This window comes from Astatotilapia calliptera, chromosome 3, assembly GCF_964374335.1.
Source record: "Astatotilapia calliptera chromosome 3, fAstCal68.1, whole genome shotgun sequence".
Classification (NCBI taxonomy): domain Eukaryota; kingdom Metazoa; phylum Chordata; class Actinopteri; order Cichliformes; family Cichlidae; genus Astatotilapia; species Astatotilapia calliptera.
The window spans coordinates 10,108,689-10,125,867 of record NC_137424.1 but is presented as its reverse complement, the minus strand read 5'-3'; the positions used below and the strand labels follow the sequence as shown (position 1 = coordinate 10,125,867).

The 17,179-nt window shown below is 42.6% G+C and overlaps 1 protein-coding gene and 2 long non-coding RNA genes across 3 annotated transcripts; 2 read left to right on the top strand and 1 right to left on the bottom strand.

The window, feature by feature from the left end:
* Positions 1-377: 377 nt before the first annotated feature.
* On the top strand, positions 378-13,651 carry LOC113016359 (focadhesin-like). The gene is made up of 5 exons (XM_080298161.1): positions 378-647; positions 1,714-1,818; positions 11,268-11,369; positions 11,466-11,593; positions 12,701-13,651. The coding sequence occupies exons 1-5, from the start codon at positions 576-578 to the stop codon at positions 12,741-12,743; spliced, it is 450 nt and encodes a 149-aa protein (XP_080154287.1). The 5' UTR covers positions 378-575; the 3' UTR covers positions 12,744-13,651.
* LOC145425222 (uncharacterized) lies at positions 3,782-6,668 on the top strand. The gene is made up of 2 exons (XR_013905890.1): positions 3,782-6,144; positions 6,539-6,668. It is a non-coding gene; the product is annotated as an uncharacterized LOC145425222 (long non-coding RNA).
* LOC145425225 (uncharacterized) lies at positions 6,594-8,471 on the bottom strand. Its single transcript, XR_013905893.1, has 2 exons — positions 7,169-8,471; positions 6,594-7,088 (listed from the first exon to the last, which is right to left on the bottom strand). It is a non-coding gene; the product is annotated as an uncharacterized LOC145425225 (long non-coding RNA).
* Positions 13,652-17,179: the final 3,528 nt, after the last annotated feature.

Here is a 17,179-nt window from a genome sequence, read left to right as displayed (position 1 = left end):
GTCTCCTTTCAGGCAGGACAGACGAACGTCACCGAGCAGTGACTCAGTTTGTGGTCAAAGGCTTGCACCGATTTTCGGTAAGTGAATGTGTTTAATTGTAGGCAGGGACATTACTGGATATTCTTGTGTAATTGCTACAGAATAATTTATGTTAAACTTTGTTATTGCTACAGAAGAATATTTATTTTATTATTTTACATTTACATTTTTCTTTCCCGGGGACCCTGTGACACCCATTGAAGAGCTGTAGGCTGGATCTCTTAAGGTCTCACTGTTGGGTTTGTAAGGCCATGTTACTCCTAAATTTCTACCTTGTTCAAAGAGAAGATATAAAACAAAGTTCTAAGCTAATCGATCTTAGTGTTCTCCTATTTTAAACAGAATCGATAAAGAATCGAAAATGGAACCGGAATCGTGAAAATCTTATCAATACCCATCCCTATTTGTCGGTACTGCCCAAAGTGGCCAACAATCCAGCAGCAGCGACCGATTGGCTGTTGGCGGTCAGCTCCGCCCTGTCGTCCAGCCAGCGCCTGTCCTCCTCTCTTGTCCTGATTGTGACTTATCTCATCATCATGGGTCAGGAAAACATCTGCCAGCTGGCTTTGAAAGCAAGCCAGGCTGTCGCTGCTGCCGACCCCTGCCAGGTAGATAACCCACACAACTGTTCTCTTAAATCTGTGGACTGAATATAAAGTAATGCATGTTGTTCCCTCTGACATGTAGATATGTTGTATGTAAGGCAGCTAGCTTGTGTTTGTCTTTCTAAGAGCAGGAAACACATGTTGATAACCTGGTGTTTTGGCACCAACACATGACTTTGAAATGGTTCAGATCAGCAGGAAGATAAAAGCTGTCACTGCTGTGTGATTGCTGCTGATCTGCTGCCGTATAAAGGGAGAGGTTAGGGAGTGCTCTAAGGGGACAGACCTCCCTCTGGACTCGTGTTGGAGTCACTAGCTGCAGATGAAGTGTGAAGTTTATCCCTCATTACTCAAGCGTGCACCGGGCCCCAGAGGATTCACCTTCTGCTCTAATTGCTCCCAGAGTGCTGCACACACTGGTGTTTGGATGCACTGGTTGAAGGTTGTTGGCATATTTGAGTCCTCTGGAGATCTCTGCTCGCTCGTACTTGTCATGTTAAACGTGCAGCAGCAGGTCTTTGTTACAGGAAAAGCCAGAAGCTAACCACTATGAAACCTTAATGATGATTTACTGCAGTGATGTTGATTCAAAGTGATGTTTTTGGCTCGACAGCATTAAACGTGTCATCGCTCAGCTTTATTTTCTTTGCCCCTCCCTCTCGCTCTCGGGCCGTGCAGGTGAAGCGGTCGCTCTGCAACAGTTAAGGCTCGGAGTGCCATTAGGTGTGTGGTGGTAATTAAGCTGTGACACTGCACAGCAGCGTGATGTATCTAAGGACCGTGATGCTGTCTCACTGTTTCCTTATTTGTAATCTGTCTCATACTAAAGTGTCAGGACTTCATGTGTGATCTATGAAGCTTTAACTGACTGCAGAGTACAAGATGGGCACCACACATTTAGTATCACAAGGGCAGACTCAACCCTGCTCTATCTGTTTATGCTGAACATCCTGTGAAGCTGTCGGTTTGTGTGCACGTACAGGTCAGTGATGCAGCCTCTGTACGGTCTGACAAAGTGCATTTAATGTTTGGTTGGTGTGTTTGCTGATGTGGGTGTTTCCCTCTGCAGGTCCCGCCCCTCGTGCTGCTTCTTTTGTTCAAACTGACCAAAGAAAAGAATCCCGTCCTGGCTCACGCTGTTCTCACAAGCCTGCCAAACCTCGGCACTCATAAGGTACGCAGCACAACTAAGAAGAACCTGTACTGACTGTGAGCGTCTGGAGACGGGGCTGGAACATCAGCAGCACCTTTCTACTTCATCTGAGCGCTCACAGTGTGTTTTAGTCCATCATACACACATGTGAGCTTTTATCTGTGGGGTCATCCAGGTCATGTAGTCTGAGGAGCTTCTCTTCATCCAGGAGGCTTCTAGAGTTTAAAAACCAGGGACCCGCGTGTCCCAAATACCAGCCTGTGAGCACAATCCACCAATAGCAGCGATAGATGTTAGTTTAGTTTTTTGGGTGGTTTAAGTTGCAAAGCCGTCATTTCAGTCTGCCAGGAGCTGCTCAGTTCAGAGCAACATGAGATTTTTGGTTGCCAGTAATTTGCTAATAGAACAGCCCCAGCTTTGTAATGAAATCATATAAACAGAGGTTACATGATCCAAAGGCTCCAATCTGGAAGTACAATACAGTGGTTTGCAAAAGTCGGCCCCCTTGAACTTTCCCACATTTTGTCACATTTCAGCCACAAACATGAATCAATTTTATTGGAATTCCAGGTGAAAGACCAACACAAAGTGGTGCACACGTGAGAAGTGGAACGAAAATCAGACATGATTCCAAACATTTGTTACAAATAAATAACTGCAAAGTGGGGTGTGTGTTCAGCCCCCTTTGGTCTGAGTGCAGTCAGTTGCCCATAGATGTTGCCTGATGAGTGCAAATGATTAAACAGAGTGCACCTGTGTGTAATCTAATGTCAGTACAAATACAACTGCTCTGTGACGGCCTCAGAGGTTGTCTAAGAGAATATTGGGAGCAACAACACCATGAAGTCCAAAGAACACAGCAGACAGGTCAGGGATAAAGTTACTGAGAAATTTAAAGCAGGCTTAGGCTACAAAAAGGTTTCCCAAGCCTTGAACATCCCACGGAGCACTGTTCAAGTGATCATTCAGAAATGGAAGGAGTATGGCACAACTGTAAACCTACCAAGACAAGGCCGTCCACCTAAACTCACAGGCCGAACAAGGAGAGCGCTGATCAGAAATGCAGCCAAGAGGCCCATGGTGACTCTGGACGAGCTGCAGAGATCCACAGCTCAGGTGGGGGAATCTGTCCATAGGACAACTATTAGTGCTGTCAGGGACCAAGCAGTAAAGCATAAAGGACACAGGTGGTTTTAATTCAAAAAAGGGGTTTTATTGACCCAAAAATATGAAAATATATTTAACAAAGCCAAAACTTAAACAGGCAGACCAATAAAAGAGGTCAACTCAATAGACTAAACTCAAGATAATAATTAACAAAACCTCAAACAACCATATGACAAACTGACCTGCTGAAATGACACACAGGTAGTGATGGTCCGCTTGAAGCTGAAGCTCCGGTGTGTGTGTCAGAAAGATCAACACACTGCTTCAGAAGCACTGTGTCGAAGCTTGATTCGTTTGGCCAGAGTCACGTGATCGGTGACGTCCGAAGCTTCATTTAGAACCTAACTGCTTCGGTATCTGATTCAATGGTTTATAAGGAAGCGAATCATTCGCGGGATTTGTGGAGCGTTTTGATGGTGACAGATAGTGAACCACTGATCATTCTACTGAGAGATTTGGAGCCAGCGAGGAATAGAGGAGGTTCTGTTGTGTGGGAGTATTTTGAGTGGATTTTGGTCAATCGGGTGGGTTTTCCAGCTTTGTGTTCTGGCCGTTTGCTTTTGTTTTGTGCGTGTTTATTATATCTGAAAACGGGAAAAAGGTAAAATGTCAAAAATCTGCTTCCATAATATAAATATCATTAAATAACTTTAGAAAACTTCCACTTGACTCTTTACATGTAATGTTGTAAAAATATATATTTTATTGTTTAATTAATCTGAAAATGTTAGTCTGCCAAATGTGCAGCAATTGAATTTATTTATTCTCTTTAGCTGATAGTTTGTGGGCCCAGGTAGACTGTATAACTGCATCTCTACCAGTTTCTCTGCACTCCAGCCTCTTCTGTGCCATGTGAAGGGATTTTCCTTAAGGCAGGAGAAATTATCTCCACGAAAAGGAACAGGTTCGGCCATCGCACACTAGAACAAATTCTCTTTTTAAATAAAAATGAAAAAGGGTTACCTTAAATGCATCATGTTTGTAATTTGCAATTTCATAAGCATTTTTCTTTTCCATTTCACAATCAATTCTACCCCCAGGTCAAAAATATGTCTGGGAAAATTTCCCTGATATAATATTATTTATAAATACACCTGTCTAGCTGTTAATTGCATAAGTGCATGGAGGCAGGACCTCACAGCAGAAGCATACTCCATAATGTGTTGTACATTATATGTATATATTATATGTAACGTGGTATTTTTCAATTATTGTATTTACCAACATCAAGAAGTCACAAGCAAAGAAAGACCACACCATGGTGCATATTTAAACAAGGAGAGTTTACTGGTCAAAACTATTTATTAAACAAATAAAACACATTTTTTAACCACCAAAAAAAAATACACGTTCAAAGCAACAGCGGCCCAATATCAGACAGAACTCCACTCTGTAGAGAGAGCAGTCATTATGAAGCAGTTGGTTTTATTTTGTGGATTCAAGCTGCTCTTTGTATTTTTGGCCACCAGATGTCATCAGAGAGGACTGTGTTGAAAAGCTTCAAGTAATGAACCGTTTTTCAATACAGGCTTCAGAAAGCTTCATTTGGTAGTGATGGCCCGCTTGAAGCTGACGCTCCGGAGCGTGTGTCGAAAAAAACAACACACTGGTTCAGAAGCACTGTATCGAGGCCTGCTTCGTTTGGCAAAAGTCACGTGACCAGTGACGTCCGAAGCTTCATTACGCACGTAACTGCTTCGGTACCTGATTCAAACGGATATAAGGAAGTGAATCATCCACGGGATTTTGAGTTGATTTTGCTCAGTTCATTTTATCTGCTGAAGTGAAAAACCTGAAATGTCCAAAATCATGTTTTCATAATGTAAATATCATTACAGCATATGACTTTAGGAACACTTCCATGTGAATTAAAGCTGATGAAGACTACAACAATGTATTTGACACTATACGTACATTACATTGCTACAGTTTAGAAAATCATTTTGTTTATTGTTTTTGGGTGATAGTCTGCAGGACCCAGGAATACCTGCATATCTACCAGCTTGCAGTGTGGTTCCTGCACTCCACAGCCTCTTCTGTTCCATGCAAGTGGATTTTCTCCAGGGCAGGAGAAACTATTTCTAAGAAAAGAAACAGACTCAGCCAGCGCACAGTAACACTAATCCTCTTTTTAAATGTAAATAACAAAAGGGCTACCTGACATGGATCATTATGCCTGAAACGCCAGCATCTCAGGTTAAACCTCACAACATGTCGTCAAACACCATGCAGCTAAAACAGTACCTGGGAGCAGGGCCCTGTTTCAGGAAGCCGGTTTAGAAAACTCAGAGTGAAAAACGATACTCAGGGTTGAGTAACCCCGAACTGTCCAACTCGGAATATTCGGTTTCAGAAAGGCTGATAACAATTAGTTCAATCAACGCGGAGTTGCTTTAACCCCAAGTTAAGCGCGCGGACGAGGATACATAAAGCCCTGATTAGTGGAGCACAGATTAAGCGAGTCACCATGGAGACGGAGGGAAAGAAGGCGCGGTCAATGTATTTTACAGCGCTTGAGGCCGAAATTCTGATGGCAGCATATGCTGATAACATGCAAATTTTGCAGAAAAAAAGTAACACAGCCACAGCTGCAAAAAAAAAGGGAGCATGCATGTTAAAACATAGCCGACAGAGTCAATGCGTGAGTGTTAATTTAAACATTGATCTAGGGATTTCCACCCATTTAACACGTTATTTTATCATATGTTATTTTATTTGTTATTTTATACATTTTATTTTGTGATGTGATGTGAGCACAGGTGCAACCCAACAGGCCCCAAACGTTCCTGGCAGCAAGTAAAAATGAAATATAAAAATATAGTCCAAACAGGTAAGGTGTAATTGTATTATGAGCCATAGTGCTTGGTCTGTTTGTCCCATGTAAATCAATTGCAGTTAGAGGCTACATTAATTTTCTTTCTGTAAGCACTTATTGAAATTATCTGAGCACATTACAAGTACATATTTGCTTACTCTGTATGCTCAAATGTGACCCCGTTATAGCCAACAGAAAAAAAGCGGAGGCCTGAAAAACAGGTGGGGGTCCTCCACCACCACCACTCACAGAGGCTGAGCAGTTGGCCCTCAGCCAAAACAGTGGGCGCCCTGTGGCCGAAGGCATCTCTGCGGGGACATCCTCTGAGGCAATAACCCCGCAAGACACAAGTGCCTACATAGGGGGTAAATTCAAAATAATACATGATGTGCATACATCCTTTCTTCACAGTCACCTTTGCAGTGCTGCTCATTCATTTGATAAACTCTTTACCATAATGGATTATTTTGTAGTGAAGTTATTTTCCTACTGATTTTGCCTTCCCTCAGTCTTGGTTGTCTTTGAGAGCATAATGACAATGAAGTGTAAGGTGATTGGTATGTTTGTTAATTGCCATTTGGTCCCTTGTAAGTTATAAGTGACCTGTATAAACCTCATATTCTATCAGTTGATGGTGATGGTGTACTGCATCTGGTGCAGCCTCCTGTTGAGCCAGACCAACATGCAGTTGTGAGTAATACTCCACAGATTATATGAGTTTACAGTAGAACAGCAATGTTGTTTATTTCTTTACTGCAGGAAAATAATGAAGAAACATTGACAGCTGTTACAGAGGAGGAAGCAACAGAGACACTTTATGAGGTTTACATCTTTTAATACTTTGTGTACAGGAAACACAGGCGACCAATAAAGCCAGTTGAACAGAAAATCTGTTTATTCTTCTTTCAACATGTTGAGGTGATGGGTCTAAAGAAATGATTGTGACATATGGTGTCTCTGACTGCACTTCCATCTTGTATGTCCGTGGGAGGGTCAGGATGTTCATGGTTTGGATCACTGCTGATGTTTGGTTCAGAAGGACAGTGTTCTCCTCTAATTGTGGCAATGTTGTGAAGAATCACACATGCCACAATAATGTCACATGCCCTTTCTGGGGTGACCCTGAGTCTTTGCAGGCACTGGAACCGGGCCTTAAGCATTCCGATAGTCATTTCAATTCTGGCTCTTGTCCTGCAATCAGCCAGATTATATCGCTGCTGTGGGCCCGGTTCAGGGTCAGGGTAAGGGGTAAGCAAATAGGGTAAACATGGATACCCCCTATCACCAAGCAAGTAGCCAGTGAACTCTCCTAAGACAGAAGGATACACTTCAGTTCAAATGTCCCTGAAGCAATTGGTCTTTATATATTTTAAAGTATTCTCAACTCACCATGTCCAAATTTTGTGCTCAGTGTACATTCACGGAATATTTGTGAGTCATGGACAGAGCCTGGCCACTTGGCTTCCACATTTGTGATAATGTTGGCAGCATCACATATGATCTTCACAGTGAAGAGAACACAAATTAGCATCCATTACTATAATGAAATAATTTGTTAGTTTGACATGCTACAGGGAACTATGTACCTGTACATTAATGCTGTGGAAAGACTTCCTGTTCACATAGTCTCCTTCATTTACTGAAGGAGCAATGATTGGAATGTGAGTGCCATCTCTACAGCCAATCACGCCTGGGAACCCTGAAAATAAATGTAAAATTTAAGTAGTAGTCCAAGTATCACCACATCATACATTAAGTTTTGGTCATCCTGATACCTGCAATTTTGTGGCATCCCTCTTTGATAAATCTTGTGGGTCTGTGACCGGGGAACACCACAAACGTGTACAGGAGACGTTTCAGTGCAACTGTAACATTCCTGACTGCCCGACAGACGGTAGCCTTGAAAACGTGCTCAGCGTCACCAATATTATACAGAAAGCTCCCGTTTGCAAAAAACCGAAGTGCAATACAAATAATATGTACAGAACTGAGAGCATGTCCGCGATGTGTCACATGCGTAATATATGGCCTGAGGATGTTCTTCAAATAACTTATAGATTGTGCTGAGAAACGGTAACGTTCGCACAGAAAATCATCAGGAAATGATAAAATGTCCAAACGCGCTCTGATCACTCTCTCCCGGCGGAGAGCTCTGCGGAGAATTTGGGCTTCACGATCTACTGGCTCTTCAAGGACGGGGCACGCCATGTCCGACACTTCCTACTGTCAGGTTTCCGACAAAGGGGCGGAGACAGTCAGGGTTAGTTGTAGTAAACCTGCTAGGGGGCAGGTTAGCTTCACGGAGTGTGTCGTCATAGTGACTCACTGAGGCTTCATCTGAACTCGCTTTGTGAAACCGAAAACCCAGAGTTTTCGTTAACTCAGGGTATACTTACTCAGTTTTTCCACTAAACCGGCTTCCTGAAACAGGGCCCAGGTTTACGGATTCTGCATACAAACGTGAACACAGAGCGGACCCGACGCGTCAGAATCAGATTTTGGTGTGTCGTCGGGTCCGCGCTGTGTTTGCCTCTTTTTTTTCTTCGCTGGCTTCTGCAGCTGCAGGTTTCATAACTCTCTGTTTACATCTCTAATTAAGTCTCACATGTGTCAGCTTTCTTGTAATAGATACGAAATTATGGATATATACTGATACATGACCAGAATTGTAATATTTCTGACTGAGGCAAAACTTTCCAGATTCCAATCAAATTGAATCGGATCCTGTATCGAATCAAAAGGATTCTACAAATCGGTAACGATGCAGCCGTACTCAGCCCCCTAAGCATTTTCCCTTTCCAGTTCACAATCAATCCCACCCCTAGGTCAAAAATATGTATAGGACAATTGGCCTCATCTAATATTTTGTATGAACCTGTCCAGCTGTCCAGTGATTAAATGACAAGTAGATGGAGGCAGGACTTCACAGCAGGGGCATACTCCATAATGTGCTGTGTGTTATCATATGTATATTATATATATTGCTCACTTATTGTATTTACCAACATCAAGGAGTTATGAGCAAATAAAGGCCACCATAGTGCATGTTTAAATAGGGAAAGTTTATTGATCAAAATGTATTACGCAAATACGCATTACATTTTTTCAGCCCCCCAATCGAGAAAACAAAACCAATTACATGTTCAAAGCAACGGAACGGTGGCCCAATATCGGAGAGAACTCCACTCTTGAGTGAGCAGTGATGATTGAGCAGTCCGTTTTATTTTGCAGATTCAAGCTGCTCTTCAAAATATTCGCCACCAGATGTCACCGGAGAGGACTGTGTTGAAAAGCTTCGAGTAATGAACCGTTTTTCAATACAAGCTTCAGTGCTTCGGAAAGCTTCATTTGGCCATCACTATCATTTGGCCATCACTACACACAGGGGAACTTAAATACTGGTTTAGCTAAACCAAATGACACACACGGGGGAAACAAGATGGCTGCCATATAACCAACTAATACAAAACATTTAAACAATCATGAAACACCCCCCAGGCAATGAAGCATGTGGTGCAATCCAATTAGGCTGTCAGTGGTACTTCAGGTCTCCTTCAGGTCTCCCAGCCCTTTGCCAGACAGGAGGAGAAGCCAACCCCCAGGTAACTCAAACAAAGAAAAGATGTATTAATATAACATAAAACGGAACTTTGACCTTGCAAGGTTAATATGTGTGCACGCCATATAAACATTGGAAGGTGTGATGGAAAAATAAATACATTTAATAAAGAAACAATATTGAACAATAAGAATATTTTAAAGTAGTGACTGTAAATTAAAGTGAATCAACGGGTGGTGAGGTGTGGAGCTTACCATGTGTGGCATGCCATCACAACTGCACAAAGTTGGCCTTTATGGAAGAGTGGCAAGAAGAAAGCCATTGTTAACAGAAAACCATAAGAAGTCCCGTTTGCAGTTTGCCACAAGCCATGTGGGGGACACAGCAAACATGTGGAAGAAGCTGCTCTGGTCAGATGAGACCAAAATGCAAAATGCTCTGTGTGGAAAACTAACACTGCACATGACTCTGAACACACCAGCCCCACTGTCAAATATGGTGGTGGCAGCATCATGCTCTGGGGGTGCTTCTCTTCAGCAGGGACAGGGAAGCTGGTCAGAGTTGATGGGAAGATGGATGGAGCCAAATACAGGGCGATCTTGGAAGAAAACCTCTTGGAGTCTGCAAAAGACTTGAGACTGGGGCGGAGGTTCACCTTCCAGCAGGACAACGACCCTGAACATAAAGCCAGGGCAACAATGGGATGGTTCAAAACAAAACATGTCCATGTGTTAGAACGGCCCAGTCAAAGTCCAGATCTAAATCCAATCGAGAATCTGTGGCAAGATCTGAAAACTGCTGTTCGCAAACACTGTCCATCTAATCTGACTGAGCTGGAGCTGTTTTGCGAAGAAGAATGGGCAAAGATTTCAGTCTGTAGATGTGCAAAGCTGGTAGAGACAGACCCTAAAAGACTGGCAGCTGGAACTGCAGCAAAAGGTGGTTCTACAAAGTATCGAGTCAGGGGGGTGAATAATTACGCACACCCCACTTTGCAGTTATTGATTTGCAAAAAATGTTTGGAATCATGTATGATTTTCGTTCCACTTCTCACGTGTGCACCACTTTGTGTTGGTCTTTCACGTGGAATTCCAATGAAACTGATTCATGTTTGTGGCTGTAATGTGACAAAATGTGTGCAAGTTCAAGGGGGCCGAATACTTTTGCAACCCACTGTATTTTACCTACACATACATTCTTGTATTTAGACAACACCTGAGGGATAAAACAAACTGTAAATGTCTCCAGCTGGTGTTAACAGCACCACTAACACATCTGTGCTGATGGGGTGTGTGTATCTGTGATCTACAGCTCATGTCTGTCACATCAAATGCAGCTGAATTTATGTAGATCCATAAAGCACAGCTGATCGTCCTGCGCTGTCTGTGGTCCTGAAATGAACCTAATAAACAAAGATGTGTTTGAGGTTTATCAGTGTAAAAGCAGAGATCAGACTGATGTCCATCAAATCTCTGTGATGCCATCTCTGTGCACAAATGAATGGCACAATATCAAGAGCAACAAATCAAACACTGCATTAAACAAACTGTGCTAAATATTAGCACCATTAGCAGGACACTGTGTGTGGCAAATTTTGGTAAATCAGTTTGTGCACATAACTGAAATGTTCCCCTCTCGATGTTTAGCACTTTGACAAAGGAGCAAAGAGAAATTCCCACGTCTTCCACACAGTTTTCTCTGTGTGAACACAGACAGTGTTTCTTGTACCCAGTTTGTAGGAGCTGGGATTGGACTCCACCACAGCAGCCTCTGTGTGGGATAGATGCAGTGCTCTGTAGTATAAAGCACTCTGTCAGTGAGCTGGACTCTCCAAACCAGCAGTCATCGTCTAACATCTGCCTTCTTCAGCTGTAACCGTGTGTTTCTCTTGTAAACTTGGCTCTGATCATATGTGCTGTAATATTCCAGCTGTGCTTCCCGATCGTGCTGCACAGTCTGCACATGCTGGCCGGCTCCCCCAAGCTGAGAGCAGTGGGACTGCGCCTCATGACCGCTCTGTGGAAAAAACAGGTTTGCAATAATAACGCATTACTATAAATGTCATATTCATGTGTTCAAAGCTTCTGTTTGTCTTTGATTGTGTGCTGCTTTGGTCATGTCTGTAAGGACCGGGTCTACCCAGAGCTGCAGCGTCTAATGAGCCAGCAGGACAGCAGGGTGGTGCTGGGGAGGGACGCCCAGTGGGAGCAGATCCTGGCCAGGGCCGCCTGTGTCAGGGACATCTGCAGAGAGAGGTGGGTCCTCCCATACTTACAGAAACAGTGGGCACTTCCTACATTCACTGGTTCATTCATTCAGTGGACTTTGCATGCACAGTGCAGACAGTGTGAGCTTCCAACACCAGGATTCTTCATCTTCCCTTCTAATGAGTAATAATCACTGACTGGACTCTTCATAGATGTTTCTGCTCAGCAAGCTGATGAAAGTTCAGAAAAATAGAAACATTTGTTTTTTCAGTCACATCAACTTTGCTTGTTAAGATAAATGAATGCACTTTGTAGCTTTGCAGTGAATGAAGCCTCAGCTCGACGCTCCACTGAGTCCCTGTTTCTCCAAAAATCAGCAGGAGTCCAGTTTTAAATATTTCCGTACAAATGTCCAGAGCAGCTACACGTGCCTGAATCCAGAAGGATCAAAGTCTTACAAAGTTCAGTTCAAACAGAGAGACTGAGAGGCAGCTAACTTCCTGTCTCTGTCAGACTATCAAAATAAAAGCATACATTTGAAGCAAAAGAAATCCAACTATGTCAGTCTGTAAGCACTGCTTCCCATATAATACAACTCTAAGCAAGTGAGCCATAACTTTATACTTTTAACCTTTAACCCAAAAACTATGTTGATCATATAAACTCCACAAACTGCATCCAGGCTCCTGCACACGTCCTTTACATGTTAGCTGTTAGCTAATGCTTGTCAGTTTTTGTGAACTGGCCTTTATGTGTGTTGATGAAATAAAACGATGATTTTATTTGATTATTTCCTTTGTTCTAACCAGCTGGTGCACACTGTCCATCCTCCCGGGGCCTGTTACGCCTGCTAACATGTACATGCAGCTTTTTTAGCAGCATTAGTGAAAACCTGGGAAACCCTCTGGATGGATGCTACCGTACAAATTTAGCAAATCATTGAGCTGTTTCGTTGTTTTCACAAATGCTTACGTTTGCTTTTATTGTAAAACATTTGCAGCCATAAGAGTTTGCAATGATAAGAAGCTGTGTTTGGCATTTACTTACTTACACGTGTCCTGGCACTTTTAATGCTTTTTTCTTAAATAAAAATGGTAACAAAATTAGAAGAAACACATTTCCCACTTTGTTCACGCTGATGTGTGTGTTAACCAGGCCTTACCAGCATGCAGGGGACATGGTGGCTAAACCTCCTTAGGAAACTCAACTCCTTTGGAGTCAGCACACCCATCATGATGACTTTTTACTACGTCTTCCTGAAAGCATCATGACCTTCTCCATCACCTGCTGGTCCCACTCCCTCAGCCTTCATACAGGAACAGACTGCAGCATCAGTGTGCTCTAAAATCATTGGCCTGCCTGTCAGAACTCTGGCAGGTTTTCATCAACAGGCCCTTAGACAGGCAGCCAAAATCATCAACGACCCCTCTCACATTCTTCACCCCGCATTTCAATGGCTCCCCTCTGGGCGACGCCTCCGCTGCATTTCCTGCAGGACTGAGAGGAGGAGGAGCGCCACCTTTGTCCCCAAAGCAGCTCTGCTTTTTAACTCCAGCTGATAAGAACATTTCCCACACCAGAAACATAAACTACACTCTTATACTACCAACACTTTACTCACTTTTAGTCACTTACAGTCAGTGTTGGGAAGGTTACTTTTAAAATGTATTCCATGACAGAATACAGAATACATGCCCCAAAATGTATTCTGTAACGTATTCCGTTACGTTACTCAATGACAGTAACGTATTCTGAATACTTTGGATTACTTAATATATTATCATGCTTTTTACAACAACGTGAATGTACTATTGCTGTGTGATTTATTACTATTACTGAAGGTCTGCGACTCCGAACTGTAGTAAAGGGACCTCTGACTAATACGGCGGGGTCCCTGTCAGCTTTACTTTGTTGTGTGGGTCAACTTTTCTTGCGAGAGACAGAGAGAGGCGTTGAAAGACTGCTCCAACTAGGGTTGCCAACCGTCCCTTAAAATACGGAATCGTCCCGTATTTAGAAACAAAAGTACACGTCCCGTATTGAGCTAATAAGGGACGCACTTTGTCCCGTAATACAGTGAGAATCAAAAGTAGTCTATAAATGTTAATGGAATTAACGCTTTGTTTGAAAACATAATTCCAGCCCCTCTCCTGCTTTGTGACCAATGAGCTGACAGCACACTTACGAGCTGACAGCACACTTACGAGTATGACAATTCAGATTACCACTCATCTCATTGGTCGAGGAAAGGTCGCTTACGGAGAAAATACCGGAAGACAACAGATGACCACAACAAGAAGCATGGCCAACAGGGAAACAAACGCAGACACTGCGGTGCAAGTCTCGGACGACAGTACACCTAAAGCTGGGCAGACACTGTGCGATTTTTTCAGTCACGTTATTCAGCTCCTGCTCAAACTGCACGATTGACTCGCAGGGGTTAGAAGTTGGTAGGTCACGATGCAGGTCTCACACTATACCGCCCGATGCTCTGATGCGACCTGAGTGCTCACACTGTGCCTCCATAAAATGAAGGTTATAACAGAAAATCTGTCGCGCTCTCTCTCTCTCCGTCTTACAGACACACACACCACCACCATCAACTTTGCTAAATTGCTAATGAAAAACATTGATCGGGCAGCTGTGACTGAGCAGCAATGTAAATCCAACTATTTTCACGGTTGTTGTGGTCGTGATCATTTTGTGAGGCCACATCGAAAAGGCTCGGATGAGCTTTCCAAAGTTCTACAAGTTGTGCCTCCATCGCTTGTGTCCAGATCGCACGCTGCACAGCCGTGCTGCTCCGTCTTTTTCACCGACGTTTACGTGTTTGCGCGCGAGCAGTGTGAGCGGCTGTGGTGACACCCTCACGAGCGATTGATGATCGGGAGCTGGTCGTGAGGTGTTAATCGCTTCTCGTTACCCCACGTATACTACACGATGCACGATGAAGGCCAAAATCGGCTCAAAATGGGCCTAAAACCGCACAGTGTGAGCCCAGCATCAGAGCAGCAATGTTTGTTCCCCTCAGAGAAAGGGAAGAATGGGAAAAGGAAAACACCTGGCTGGAAAAAGTTAATATGGGCATGTGCAGTGAATATCAGCGCTATGTGGCCAGAAGTGTGATAATATAATTTATTTTGTGTAATAAACAACTGCAAGGATAGATGATTACAACAAATAGATGACTAATACATAAAAGTAATACATAGATGAATAATGATGATGAGTTAAGATGCGTAATCATGGGACAAGCGGGTTTACAAACAGGAGCAGCTGATTAGCATTAGAAAAGCTGAAATAATACCTCAACTGAAGCCAATTGTACTAAATGCACTAAATGTGCACTGTTACAAGAATGTTTTTCTTTCTATTGTTTTCTATTATTTTAAGTTAAGCAGGACAGAGTGCTTTTAAAGAAAGATTTACTTATATTTTCAAAAGTTAAGCATGACAGGCTTCTGTTTAAGAAAGAGACCTGTTTTACTGTGTTAATGTTGTCATTGTGAGCTAAAAATAAATGGCTAAATGATCATTTGTTTCACATGTGTTGATATCACAAAGAATACACATCTACTTAAATCAAATTCAAGTCAAATGGTTAAAAAAATAGTTTCACACACAAAAAAAGAGCTAGAAAATTCACCACACTGGGAAGGGTGAAGACAACTGGGTTGCCCGGCCCTGGCCACGAGGTGTCCCTTATTTATTTTTCAGGGAGTTGGCAACCCTAGCTCCAACGGAACTTATTGTTTTCGGAGGAAAACACGAACACGGTGTACAGTCGAGTCTTAATAGCTTACTTACAACTGGGCTCGTCAGGCTCTCTTCTTGGCTGAAGTGGTTATTATTATATTTACATGCTTCCAGCTCCCGTTTTTCCTCGACGACAGCTCGTACCTTTCCACTCGCCTTTTTCTCCCTCCTCGCGCTCACAGACCCATAACGTGTATGGCAGTCCATTCTCCCAGCAGCACGGACTACACTGCCCATGATGCTACATTCTTTAGAGCTATGCTTGTAGCATTCTGCCTGTTAGCTTAGCACAACAACAACAACGAAAAGGCGCTCTCTCACCCAGGAAACACACAGTCGCAGAGAGAGAGAGAGAGAGAGAGAGCGTCGCCCTGTAACCATGGCAACCGTAACGCTGCCGCCTGGAACAACAGAACGTAGCTGTCAAACAAAACCCAAACAGTCCTGACCCGCGACAAAATGAAACAGGAAAGTACCGCAGTGTAATCCATTTATTTCAACAAAGTAACTGTATTCTGAATACCACCTTTTTAAACGGTAACTGTAACGGAATACAGTTACTCATATTTTGTATTTTAAATACGTAACGGCGGTACATGTAATCCGTTACTCCCCAACACTGGTTACAGTTATTTATTCACCTTCAGTCACTTTAATTTTAAAACTGTGTAATTTTAAAACTGTATATTCTGTGTATTTATTATCTCACTCTTATTGTGCTTATCTTCAACGTCATGCTGCTCTGTTGTATGTTAATTGGCCCTTGGGGATAAATAAAGTCTCTCTGATTCTGGTCTTGTTTTTTTATATATTGGTAGTTTGATAGGTTTTGTATTTGTTTTCTTTTACATCATATTAAAATGTATAAATATATAGATTTAAATATTGTGTATTCATGTCTGGATTGTGTTTGGTTTTCTTTTATTTATTTCTGCAGTGGTTGTTGTGTATTACTATTTAGATTGTCTTTTTTCCATTATTGTAATTGTGTATAAAGTTTGATTTGAATGAAAGTTGCACTCAAATGCTTTCAGTGTTGCTGTGTTGAGTGTTTTCATGTTTAATGTTTGTATGGAAGACACAGAAAGACATTCGGCTAAAGAAATCTGTGCTAGAGTGACTTTAAAAAAATAAATAAACAGAATGTAAATAATGATGTTTAGTGTTTGAGATGGAAGCTGTTTCTACAGGATCCTGATGGACACTCAAAGGTTTATAAAATGTTCTCATTAGTTGTTTACAGCAGAATATCAACCGATGTGAACCAAAACAACAAAAGTGCTCTGCACATGTGTGTGAGACTACAGATTCTAGAATCAGAACTGCTGATTTCATTACTCTGAACTTTTAAAGGCAGGTTTTGTATCTGAGAGCAGGGACACTTGCTGTGTTCAGTGTGACTCGTCTCTGCAGAAGGTCAGGGCTCTGATAGTTGCAGTTAGCGGGTGACTTACTGGGCAGGTGGCTCCTGAGTGTCTGTTGGAGTCAGGGTTCATTATGGTCCTGGTTGCTACTGGAAATAAAGAAACAAAAGGAGGGTGTGTTGTTCAGGAAGTACAGACTGTAGCTCAGCAGGTAGAATTACTAACTGGAAGGTTGGAGGTTTGATCCCTGGCTGCTCCAGTCTGCACGCCACGGTATCCTTGGGCAAGATGTCGAACCCAGACTTCCTCTCCGATGCATCCATCATAGTGTCATTGTTAGAAAAAGAAGTGCTTGTGTGAATGAAGCACGCTCTATAAAATGCTTTGACTGCTCATACAGAAAAGCAGCTCATAAGAACTGGTTCATTTTCCAGATAATTCCACTATTAAGACAACAGACATTTGGGAGGCTTTCTCCTGAGAGTAACACTGAAAGTCTTGCTGCTCCTCCACA

What these genes read in the sequence shown, in the direction of transcription:
- LOC113016359 (XM_080298161.1), top strand. Translation starts at nt 576, where the DNA reads ATGGGTCAGGAAAACATCTGCCAGCTGGCTTTGAAAGCAAGCCAGGCT. An exon ending in CAAACCTCGGCACTCATAAG is followed by an intron (nt 1,819 to 11,267) that starts GTACGCAGCACA and finishes GTAATATTCCAG; the next exon opens with CTGTGCTTCCCGATCGTGCT. An exon ending in CCGCTCTGTGGAAAAAACAG is followed by an intron (nt 11,370 to 11,465) that starts GTTTGCAATAAT and finishes CATGTCTGTAAG; the next exon opens with GACCGGGTCTACCCAGAGCT.